This window comes from Plecotus auritus (assembly GCF_963455305.1).
Source record: "Plecotus auritus genome assembly, chromosome: 8".
Lineage (NCBI taxonomy): Eukaryota > Metazoa > Chordata > Mammalia > Chiroptera > Vespertilionidae > Plecotus > Plecotus auritus.
In genome coordinates, this window is record NC_137782.1 from 34,140,208 (window position 1) to 34,152,724 (window position 12,517).

The 12,517-nt window shown below is 32.8% G+C and overlaps 1 protein-coding gene across 8 annotated transcripts in view; it reads right to left on the bottom strand.

Annotated features, from left to right (window-relative positions):
* Positions 1–12,517, bottom strand: part of ANKRD12 (ankyrin repeat domain 12) — a 108,557-nt gene that overhangs the window by 51,355 nt on the left and 44,685 nt on the right. For 4 of the 8 annotated variants that reach the window (XM_080685943.1, XM_080685948.1, XM_080685945.1 and 1 more), the window contains 2 exons: positions 6,994–7,062; positions 1,987–2,133 (listed from right to left, as the gene is read on the bottom strand). In XM_080685943.1, the coding sequence (XP_080542069.1) occupies positions 1,987–2,133; positions 6,994–7,062 (216 nt within the window). The remainder of the gene's footprint in view (positions 1–1,986; positions 2,134–6,993; positions 7,063–12,517) is intronic. The other 4 variants (XM_080685944.1, XM_080685947.1, XM_080685946.1 and 1 more) reach the window with 1 other exon arrangement.

Here is a 12,517-nt window from a genome sequence, read left to right on the forward strand (position 1 = left end):
ATTAATCACACATACAAGTAGTACTATCCATAATGGCAAGCAGATTAAACATAACAAAAACATGGAAAATTAATTATGAAACAGGTAAAACAATGAACCCCAAACTCCAAGTATATCAATATGCTGCTGGCAAACAGTTTGTTATTTCTAAAGCTTTCCACTCTAATTCTATATTCTCTCTATATAAAAGCCAAAGCAACCATTACAATCAAATGATCAGTACAATCGATCGACCAGTCACTATGATGCACACTGACCACCAGGGGCAGACGCTCAATGCAGGAGCTGCCCCCTGGTGGTCAGTGTGCTCCTACAGCCAACCTACCGCAGACCCTCCCCCCCCCAGCCAGCTGGCCAACCCCCCATGGCCCTCCCCCCAGCCGGCCCCCGGGGTCCCTCCCCCTGGCTGGCTGGCCCCCTAATAGGCCTTGATCACTGGCCAGGTGGAGGGATCCCACCCATGTACGAATTCATGCACCGGTCCTCTAGTATATTAATAATGTTGACTAAGATATTTCCTTGAATAAAAAGAACCTATTGCAAAACAGTATTAAAAAATGATCTTATTTATAGTTAAAAACAATCTATAACAAAAGATGTAATATATTTTTACATGCTTATGGCTAGTACATTTCTAGAAGAAACTGTTAATAGTCATTGTCTCTCAAGATAGAAGGTTATTAAGATAAGGAAGAACTTTAACTTAATGCCTTATTGTATTAACTCTTTATTCTAAGGATAGAAGTTCATGATATAAAAAAAATCAGTTTCAAAAATTAAAAGTCTTTCCATCTAACTATTATATCTGATTCAAAGTCACTATTTTACAGAAACATTTCAAGTTTTAACACTGTAAAAAATCTTTAACTTGGCTACATTTCTTTACTAAGGTAGGGTTTGAAAGGTGGGACAATATCCAAAACCTATTCTACTTTAAAACAGCAGAAAGCCCTAACATTTTTATTAGTGAAAGATATTAGGTACACTCATACTTTGATATACAAACTCTAGAAATTTTAGCATGCTGTCTCAGTTTTTTTAAAAAGAGCCAACACAGGAAAAGTTCACTGGAAAAATTGTGTTTTTTTCAATGTACTTCAACAGGGTCTATTGTTACCTAAAGTCTTATGCAAAGATGCCTTGAATTTAGAGCTAAAATAATTTTTTTCTATACACAAAAGTGATGTACTTTCTTGTATCACTCAGTGAGAATTATACAACTCAAAACTTTTCTTTTGTGTTGTTAGCTGCCAGAATGCACAGCAAAATTCAATGCTCAAAGTAATAACTGTATCAGTCCACCTGAGTTCTTTTTAATAAATTAGCAGGTTGGTTTGTTTGTTCCATTTTGTTTTGGTCCTGATGGTAAGGCATTTTCAATTATTTCTGGGGGGCACAGTACGTGAATAAAAAACACACACACTTCCTTAACTGGAAGTGTAAAATGAAATAATGAGATAAATTTACAAAACATACTGCAGATATTTTTTCTTTTATAATAACCTAGATCTTAAACAATAAAATAACAATAGACATGTATTAAACTCTTCTAAAAGTAATAATATGATAAGATCATCAGTTTACCACCAGGATGCTAGTGAACTGAAAAGTAAATTATAAACCTAGAAGCAGCTTCATAGAAATGGGGGTAAAAAATTCTTCAGTGAGATAAAAGTACACAGTTCAGAAACAGATTTCTCAAGTTGACTGACCAATTTCTAAATTGCTCATTTTAATTGACAAGTATTTACTGAATGTCCACTAATGCAAAGATCCCTTCTCTTGTGTAGTTTCTCATCTAGTGGAGGATACAGACAATAAAAAATTGTCACACAAATAAATGTAGTTACAAACTTATGTTACAAGAAATTCTGACTAAATCTAGAAATAATAAAAATTTAAAGTAGTTAAAAATAACTGTTATGACAAGGCTGGAGTTGGAGGAAAACTAAGAGTAAACATGAACTCAGTGATGGTAAATTTCACCTGGACTGTTGTCTCTTGCTGTCATCTGCATAAGAAGTGCCATCTGCTTTCGCTCTGAGAGTGGATAACCAAAAAGAATGCTAACTGGTGTGGACTTCTTATTTCCAGCTTCCTTTTTTGTCTTCTTCTTTTCTGGACCTTCTTTCTCTGGAATTATTAATAAGTATATAAGAATTTGAAACAAATGTAAGCACTCAAAAGCAAAACTCTAGGGGGAAATTGGGGGACATCTGTAATACTTTCAACAATAAAGATTTTTAAAAAAGCAAAACATAAGATGACTTTTTAAAAATAGATGTTATACATGTATATGGAAACGTGTGTATGAACCAACGACAGGAAGACGAAAGAGCACCACACTTTTATATTATACAATCAATTTTCTTCCTGAATGCTTTTAAAAAATGTTATCAGAGAACTAACAACATTTGGAAATTTACTCTAAGTAAAATCTGTATTTTAATGATTTGTTCTATTAAAAGTTAACTTCAATAACATTTCAAACATTCCTTAGTATTACATCTTTGAAACTTCTCTTTCACTATAATTTTACACTTTTTAATTATTGGTAAGTCAACATAGCAATGCTCCTTCAAATTACTTTCCCTAATTTCACTAATGATTTATACAATCTTCTAAAAAGATAAGTATATGAGACAAGTCTCATCACACAGAGCTATTACTGATTTAAAAAACACTACTGAATCACTTTATTCCAGTCATAGGAAAGTTGAACAAGAAATATATTAAAGTTAAAAATGAACAAATTAAAGATTCTGTGTGTGTATGTGGGGGGGGGTTAACAGATCTGGCAAAAATTCAAAAATGTCTAAAGATTTTTCAAAGCGATTTGATCTGTCTTAAGTTAGTTCTAAACTTAGCTACTTGGGAAATTCTTTGGCAATACAGACAGAATTCCCCAATAAGTAAGATGTGAGAAAATTAAGATGGAACTGGATTCTATAGGTCAAAGAGATACAGATGTCTGTTCTTTTTTGTTTGACTTCTCTGAAAGTTAATTCAGGAGGTCCTATAAGAACTAATGCAGCCCAGCCAGTGTGGCTCAGTGGTTGAGCATTGACCTATGAACCAGGAGGTCACAGTTCGATTCCAGGTCAGGGCACATGCCTGGATTGTGGGCTCAATCCCCAGTGTGGGGCATGCAGGAGGCAGCCAATCAATGATCCTCTTTTATCATTGATGTTTCTGCCTCTCTCCCCCTCTCCCGCCCTTTCTGAAATCAATAACACACACACACACACACACACACACACACACACACACACACACACACACATTTTTATTTATTTTTATTTTCTTAAAAGAACTAATGCAGATGGTCAGCCTATTAACAATCGAGGCATCTATTTCTTGGGAAAACCTATAAAATATCTGGGATTTACTGATCTAGATTTGAGGATCTTACAGAGGTGCTACAAAAATAAATAAATAAAATTTAAAAACAAACTTAAAAGCAGCAAAAATGAGTGGAAGAAGAAAAGGCTTATTCATAAGTATTGTGGCCAGCAGCTAAACTACTGTAGGAGATAGCATTTATTAATCTAGCAAGTTTCAAAAAACCAATAAAAGTTTGATATTAAACATTAAGTATTATTTATAGCATAGAACTTAAAGTAATACTTCTTACAGTGTACCACTTAATTAAAACATACTGGCATCATAATGATCTAGAAAAATTCAAGTTCCTAATATTTAAACTCCTCTGCCCACAAATCACTCAAAATTCAATAGCTCCTAAGTTGGCCCTTTTGTTGATATTTGATTTTCTATAATAAAAAATTTCAAGCCTGGCCGGTGTGGTTCAGTGGGTGAGCATCAACCTATGAACCAGGAGGTCACAGTTTGATTCCTGGTCAGGGCCCAAGCCCAGGTTGTGGGCTTGAGCCCTGTTAGTGCGGGAGGCAACGGATCAATGACTGTCTCTCATCACTGATATTTCTATCTCTTTCTCCCTTTCCCTTCCTCTCTCTAAAATCAATAAAAAAAACCCCATATATTTAAATTTTTTTCAAGATTTAAGTCTTTATTGAGTTCTTAATATATTATCTTAATTTTCCTTATTTCATTATCATTAATGATCCAATTTAGTATAAATCCAGTTTCAGCAAGGTTTCATCTAACTTACTAAATATCTTACTTATAAAGTACTAAATAGGTTTTTTAGAGAAGCCTATATGTTTCTGAAAGATATACTTTCTCTAATAATGTTCTGCTCATTTTGGTTCTCTTTTATTATTTCTCTTAATATATCTTCTCTACTTGCCATAAAATTTTCACACTATAAAATATTTTATTTTTAAAATATTTTATTTTCATCTAAAAATAAAGTATTTTACAGTGTGAAAATTTTATAGAAAGTAGAAAAGATATATTAAGGGAAGTAAGTAAAATCTAGTAATTGGAGGAAACAAAATAAAGAAAGAATACATAATATCTGGTCTTAAAATAATTTCTAAAATTTTGGGGGAAACTATCTTTTATTTTCTCATTTGTAAAACAATTGATTATTTTTGTTTTTTATTGCATTTTAATACAATGTTTTAAAAAGAAAATGCTCTTAAAAAATAAAAATAAAATGCTCTTAAGTGATATACACTCCGTTTAGAGAAAACGTGAGACACTTACATATTAGAATTCCATGCTGCCAAATGATCAAAAATATAATCATTACATTTTGAAAAAGAATACACAAATTGGATATACTCCAAATATTTAAGCAAATAGTTGAATTAGATACTAGCATCCAATCTGAATTCTGTTTTTTTCTTTGAGAGTCTTTAGTCATTTGTCTGAGTTCATGTTTAACATGAGCTAGAAGAAGAAGGTAAGTAAACAGTAGCAGGTGTAAACAGGTTAGAGATAACTATATACCATTCTTCAAAATTATAAAAATGTTACATTAACATGTCCCTAAGTATGCTTTTTCAAGTTTAAAGCATTGAACAAAACTTTGGCTATTTTGTTTCTATCTTGTGAAGAACTTGTTTCCTTTGACCTGTCTTCTCAAGTTTCAGTAACTAATGTATGTATTTTTATGTCTGAATAACCAGTCGGCAATTTTAAAATTTAAACACAGGAATACTGACACGTGTACTCATTTAAGGTACAGTCTACTACAGACTTGAAATTGCAGTCAGCCACCCTATATTTATATATTTTAATTCAAGTGATTCACTTATGACTAAAGAAAAACAGAGAAATGGACTTTTCAGCAATCCAACATTCTTTATTTCTTTGTTCAGAGATGATCTTTAGAAATATGGAGATGTTTCAGTCTTATAATCTCAAAAATAATCTTTTTTTCAGGTCTTGTCAGAATTAACAGAAAGCTCAACACTATCACATCCAAATTAAGTATAGAGTATATTAAGGAAAAGAGACAAAATTGTTTTCCTTGGGCCTTGGCTGGGTGGCTTAGTTAGGTGAAGTGTCGTCCATACACCAAAAAGGTTGCAAGTTTGATTCTTGGTGGGGGTGCATACAGGAGGCAACTGATTGATGTTTCTCACATCAATGTTTCTCTCTTTCTCCCTCCTCCTCCTTCCTCTCTCTCTTAACACATATCCTCTGGTGAGGATTTTTAAAAAAGTGTTTTTCTTTGGAAATTGGTCAATAAATTTATCAGTGTCTCAAAAACTAGAGAATATGGCATTTTTCAACTAAGCAAGCCACTGTGTAAGGCAACGATTCAAATACAGATGAACATAACTACATGAATCATGTCTGGAATATGTATATTTAAAGGCTGAGAAAAAAAATGTTGTCATTACTCTTTGGTTCTAACCTATCTATACAAATTTCTAACAGCTGGGTGCCTATATACTAGTATTTGGATTTCCATCAAAGGTACTCAGGTCATAAATGGCTTCATCCCATACAGCTCTTTGAGATGCACCCTGGCACTTAGGAGTCTCATTTTAGAAAAGTACACCTAATTCCAAAGTGTAGGTCTTTTAAATTTAATGCCAATTATAAACATGACCTCACCCCCAGATTTGGATAATCAAATAAAACTGACTTATCAGCTCAATTAAGAGTTTTCAGAATAATTTTAAAAATAATTAGCTGGTTCTATACCACCCCTATAAATTTATTAAATAAAGTATATCAGAAACAGAAGGTTTATTTCATATTTTATAGCTAAATGTCAAATGCTGAAAAGCAGACACTTAGAGACCTAGGGACTAAGTAACATTTTATATTAAAGAACATTCAAACATAAGTATGCAAGTCCATTAAAAAAAGACAACACACTTAACTAATTAAGTGTGTTGTCACAACAACACACTTAACTAATTGTGTTGTCACATTCTAAAAAAAACATTTATTTTTTATTTTAAAATAATACTATTTATATATTCTCTTGTATTCTTCTATCAGGAGCAATTATGAAGCATAATACCGGGTGCCATAACTGAACAGAGAGGTTCCAACACAGCTAATAGTAATGACATTTTTCTAGGAAATCTGGTGTTTTAACCAATTTTTAATTTCAACATAGGCAGCAAAGTCTATAGATTCAAGAGTGCAACTTGAAAATTTTCTAAAACATCTGTTTTTTAAAAAATACTGCTTAACTGAAGGGTCACATGACATTGTCTATCAAAAAACACTTGGTATACCTTATGAAGGGTATACAGCAAAAGAGACTAAGCACCTTGGATATCTTCCCATAGGGGGGCTGTTACAAGGGGTTGCCTTTCACATTATTTTCTACGTGAATGGTGCCCCATGCTGTACTGCACAACACCCAAGTGGCAGTTAAACAGTAATCCTGCTTATAATGTTCATACATAGCATGTGTTGGATGTGATGTACTGATATCTCAAACAAAAGGAGGGAAATCTGGTGTCATGATGTAGTTCACTTATTCAACCGAAGATATTTATATAGTGGTTTGAAAATAAGTTATTTATAGTACAATAATTAATTTTAAATGTGACAGAAACCACTGGCTAAACAGGAGCCCCTAAATAATCTAATTACCTGAGTATGTCCTGTAAGAAGATATAAGTCTCTCCCCCCAATTTTCACTTGTATGTCCTGGATCTGAATCTACAGAATGAGAAGAGACAGGAGAAAAGAAAAAAAGCACACGAAGGGAAATGCAGAATTCAACAAGCCAACATTTTTCAAAAGACCACTAGTTAGTCAATGATAATGCATTGTTTTTCCAAAAGTTCATTTTTAGGTAAAGCCAAAATTACACATAAGTAAAACACAGGTTTGGCCCATACCTAAGATTTCAGTTTCTTCAATTAGAATATTAAAGTTAGGAAAATCAACCATGCAGTTTTCAGTAAATATTACTGATGCTGTTTATTAAAACATATCATGGCCTTTAAAGTTATATACATTTTTAAATTTGTGAATAATGATAAAAGATGCAGTACTCTATCACTGTTTTTCTGTTTAGAATTAGTCTTTAGAAAGCTTGAATAACGGACTTTAAACAACATTTTTGTTTTAAAAAGGCCGAACATATTCAGAAAACAATGGAATACTTTGGACTATAGTATCATTCTAGACCAGAGAACTTTCTATAAATTATACACATTTCCAATGGTTTGCAATACTACACTAAGCCACTACTAAAGACCTCTTAGAAAGAGTAACCTCAATCAAAGTATGTTTATCAGCTAAGAATATGGAATTCTGCCTAACAATTCAAGACATATACAATATGAAGAATTGACTTTTGATAATATGGCTAGAGCAGATATGCCATTTTAACTCACAATAATATTATTCTGATACTCATATTCTCAACTTATTGAGACATACTTTTCTTTCCAGTATCATTATTATGGACATTATATCATTATGAGCTCAGTCAGATATAAGAAAACAAAAGTATTTAAAAAACCATTTAGAAACCAAGCAACTTCAAAATATAGCATTTGAAAAATTTAAAGATAAGTCTGAAAGTTTAGTAATGAGAAGGCTCACTCAACTGAAAGTGAAATCTAATAAAATAACATCTAGGCCAATTCTAAAGCAAGTGGGTAAATGGACTGAATGACAAGCCTTTCGATGGACACGTATATTTCACAACAGAACACATTAAGTTAACAATTAGAAGAATTCCATGAAGAATATTTAAAATTTCATTTAAGGACAAGGAAAAATTCAAAATGGTCTCCATAGATTATATAGCAAAGAAAAAGTGACAAACAATAAGTTGTGCCAAAAAACAGAATTAAAGGGATTATCAAAAGCAGATCATATTATTGTGATAGATTCAAGCATAGTGGATAAACTGAACTTTCAATTACATTCATTAATTTAATGTAGTAGTGTAACAGTTTATACAAATCTTCCTTTGGACATAATCCATACACTCCTTGGATTTTACTCAAAAAAAGTATGTTCATATTTGGGGCATCTGAATGTATATTCTATGAAGATTTAATTGTATATTCTATGAAGATTTAATTGAGGAATGAAAAATTATAAGCTTCCATATCCTGTTCCTTTACTCAAGCCACTTCTTCCTTCTATGACATACTGCATCTAGACGGTAATGAGACTATTGCTACCTACTGAGGTTTTTGTAAAACTCTTAAGTGTTAAGCAGAGCTACTATCTCTCCCTTATATGTTATGCATAGCAAGGCAAGACAAGCAATACTTATATTTTAAAAGCTCTCTTTAAAGCTAATATGCTGTTTTGGGTTGTAGGAGAATAAGAAAAAAATACCAAGAATGATTTAAAAAGTTTGCACTGTATGTTTGAAAATTTTATAATAAAGGGATGGGAGTAAGTCTGTAGTAAATAACCTCCATGAAAATCATCAAAGGTGATAAGCATTGATTTTATTTGCTATTTTAACAGTAGAAAAATTGTTTTATTTTTAAAAAACATTTTTATTGTCTTTTGTTATTGTTTTAGAGAGAGAAAGGGGGAAGAGGGAGAGGGGGAGGGAGAGAAACTTCAATTTGTTGTTCCACTTATTTATGCATTCAGTGCCCCGACCACAAATTGAACTAGCAACCTTGGTGTATCAGGACAATGCTCCAACTGAGCTATCTTGCCAGGGCCTTGCTTGCTTTCTTTCTCTTTCTCTTTCTTCCTGCCTGCTTTTTTTTTTTTTTTTTTATTCCTCACCTGAGGATATTTTCCCAATGATTTTTAGAAAGTGAACATGAGGGAAGGAGAGAGGGAGAAACATCAGTGTGAAAAACATCAATTGGCTGCCTCTCACATACGCCCAATAAGGCTTGGGATCAAACCTGCCACTCAGGAAGGTGCCTGGACTGAGAATTAAATCAGGAACCCTTCGGTGCATGGGCTGATGCTCTAACAACTGAACAACACTGGCCAGGGCAGGCTTTGTTTTCTTATTTTAACCAGTTAACTACCACAATATTTTGAATTTAATTTAAAAAGGTCTGCCGCTTGTGTCTACAGACGCTTATGGCATACAAATGGTTAAACAATTCCTCTTTCCAAATTTGCTTAAGTCATATTAAATAGAGTAAATCCTTTGATGGCATATAAAGCTAGCTGGCAGAGATTTAGTGCAAAGCATTTGAACATGCTCTGCAACTGTCACCATGGACTTTGGGAACAGATAATACTGTGCACCTTTTGGGATTTTCTCATACCACATTATCTACATATGCCAAAAGAAAAAAATTAGTAAGCAAATAATGCCTTCTAAGAGAAAACAAATATTTTAAAAGTGAAGAATGTTATAACTTTCCATTTATACAAGCATACAAACTAAAATGATGAATTACTACTCATTTACCTCCATAGAACATAGATCTATCAAAACCTAAAGAAAAACATGTGTCCCAATGTTATTTGAGATTAAAGAATATTCATATACTGTTGGAGGATTAGTAACTAAATATAATTATTTTGGAGAAACATCATAGAAATGGTTAACCCTTTAAACCTGTAACTCTTCTCCTAGGAATGAAAAGAAAGAAAATAGCCCTGGTTGGTGGCTCAGTTGTTTGGAGCATCATCCATATACCAAAAAGGCTGTGGGTTTGATTCCTGTCAGGGTGGGTTTGATTCCTGTCAGGGAATATACTTAGGTTTTGGGTTCGAACCTTAATGGGGGTGGGGGTACATGTGGGAGGCAGCCTACTGATGTTTTTCTCTCTCCTTTCCTCTATCTCTAAAATAAAAATTTAAAAAAAACACACATATCCTCGGGTGAGGATTTAAAAAAAAAAAAAAGGAAGAATTCACAGTATAATAAAAATACAATGTGAAAAATGCTTTTTATGGCATTACTCATAATAAAATAATTGAAAATTTAGTTTGGAGGTCAAGAAGAGATTCTCTCATATGTAGACTCAAGATAGCTGTTCAGTACTTGATGTCAAGAGATTATGGCTTTCTCTTGGATGCCATTACACTAGGAAAGAAAATAACTGATTTTATGACTGATTGTGTAGGAATAAAACTTGCTTAGGGAGAAACACCAGTTACTAATTACTGTGCTAAAAACTTTATACTATACACTGGCAGTATTGTAAGGCACCTATCCAATATTCATTTTCTCCTTCTTACCAGAAATACTCCAATTTTGATTAGGGTGACAATCTGCCCAGCTAAAAGTATTAGACTTTTCCAGACTCCCCAGCAACGAGGGTAGCCTAACCAATGAGATGCAGGCAGAAGTCCCTAGGAAAGTTGTTTCATTAGTAAAAAAGGCAAAGTCTCACTGGTAGAAAGATACCTTTGCCCTTAGTCGTTCTTTTCAATTTTCTGCCCAGGAAGAAGCAGGCAATTTTTTGTGACTATAAGACAAAATGCTAAAGACAAAGCCCATATATGAGCTAACGGTGGCAGAACAGAAAGATAAAAAGAGCCCAGTCCCTGATGGCATTACTGAACTGCTATAGCATAGGCATAGCAGGTCATACTAGGGTATCTCCAGATGAAAACTGAGAATGACTCATTGCTGATTTTGGGACCATTGAGCCTTCCTTGGACAATATGAATATCTTTTTAAAAAACAATAATGACTGTGTTTCATTTAAATATGTTCATTATTTTAAAAATTCAAGCCATAAAAAATATACAAAGAAAGTAACAAATCACCCCAAATCCTGGATATAAAATGTTAACATTTGAATATCCGTTTAAATATATGTAAAGTCAAAGGAAGTAGGAGAGACAGAGAGAAATTTATGTAAGATTTAGAAAATATCATCTACATGCACTATTTTAAAATAAAAAGCTATAAGATTGATTTTATTTTAATCCAATATAAAAAGACAAAAACTAAAGAAATTACTTCTCTATATCATATACTAAACAAACTCATACATAAACACACTCATAACAATTTCTGAATATGGAAAGATTTAAAATTTTAAGCAATCATTTAAAAATATATATGTATTTCAGTTTTAGACAATATCAGTGAGTCGTTTGATATGAGACCCACAAAACACCCACTAAGTTTAGGCTTAGTTCTACAATTAAACAGTCTTCTAAACAAAATGTGATCTTTAATGTAACCAAACAGTACATATTATTTCATAACCTATTTTAAGTTTACATACTGTGAACATCTTTGCACACTGCACATTCTTCTGCAATATTGTTTTTAAGGATAAAATAATATTTCTTTTTTGGATTTACTGTAATTTAACAAATTCTGTATTACTTAACAGTATTTTCCTGATTTTTGTTTTTGCTATTATAACAATGCTGAGATAAACGTACTTAAAGATAATTTTTGCTCTCATAAATAATTATTTATAGACTAACTGCCAAAGAATAAGTGTTAAAAATTTTTTAGTTTTTTTATATATGCTGTCATATATACCTCCAACAATGTACTACTATAATTTAAACCTACTAAATAAAGCAAGTTCCTATTTCCAACCTGGGACCACTTCATATGATTTAGGCCAGTGGTCAGCAAACTGCGGCTCACGAGCCACATGCGGCTCTATGGCCCCTTGAGTGTGGCTCTTCCACAAAATACCATGTGCGGGCGCGCACGTACAGTGCGACTAATTAAGTTAATAACAATGTACCTATCTATATAGTTTAAGTTTAAAAAATTTGGCTCTCAAAAAAGAAATTTCAATCGTTGTACTGTAGATATTTGGCTCTGTTGACTAATGAGTTTGCCGACCACTGATTTAGGCCAACAGTAATTTTATCAATCGTTATAAATTTTTTTCATATATTTATTTGCCAATTGTAATTTTTGTTGTTCTAAACTACTTCCTTGTACCTTTTGTCCATTTTTTCATTTTTGTGTTTTTCTTTTCACATTTAAGAGATTTTAAATATTAAATATATTAGGATGAGGGTTGTTATATATACAAAAAAAATCTTGCCCTGGCTGGTATGGCTCAGTGGGTTGGGAATCATAATAATGCACAGAAAGGTTGCCTGTTTGATTCCCAGTCAGGGCTCATGCCTAGGTTGCTGGCTCAATCCCTGATAGGGGGTGTGCACAAGATAGCTAATCAATGTGTCTCTCTATCTCCCTCTCCCTTCCTCTCTCTCTGAAAAAAATTTTTAAAGT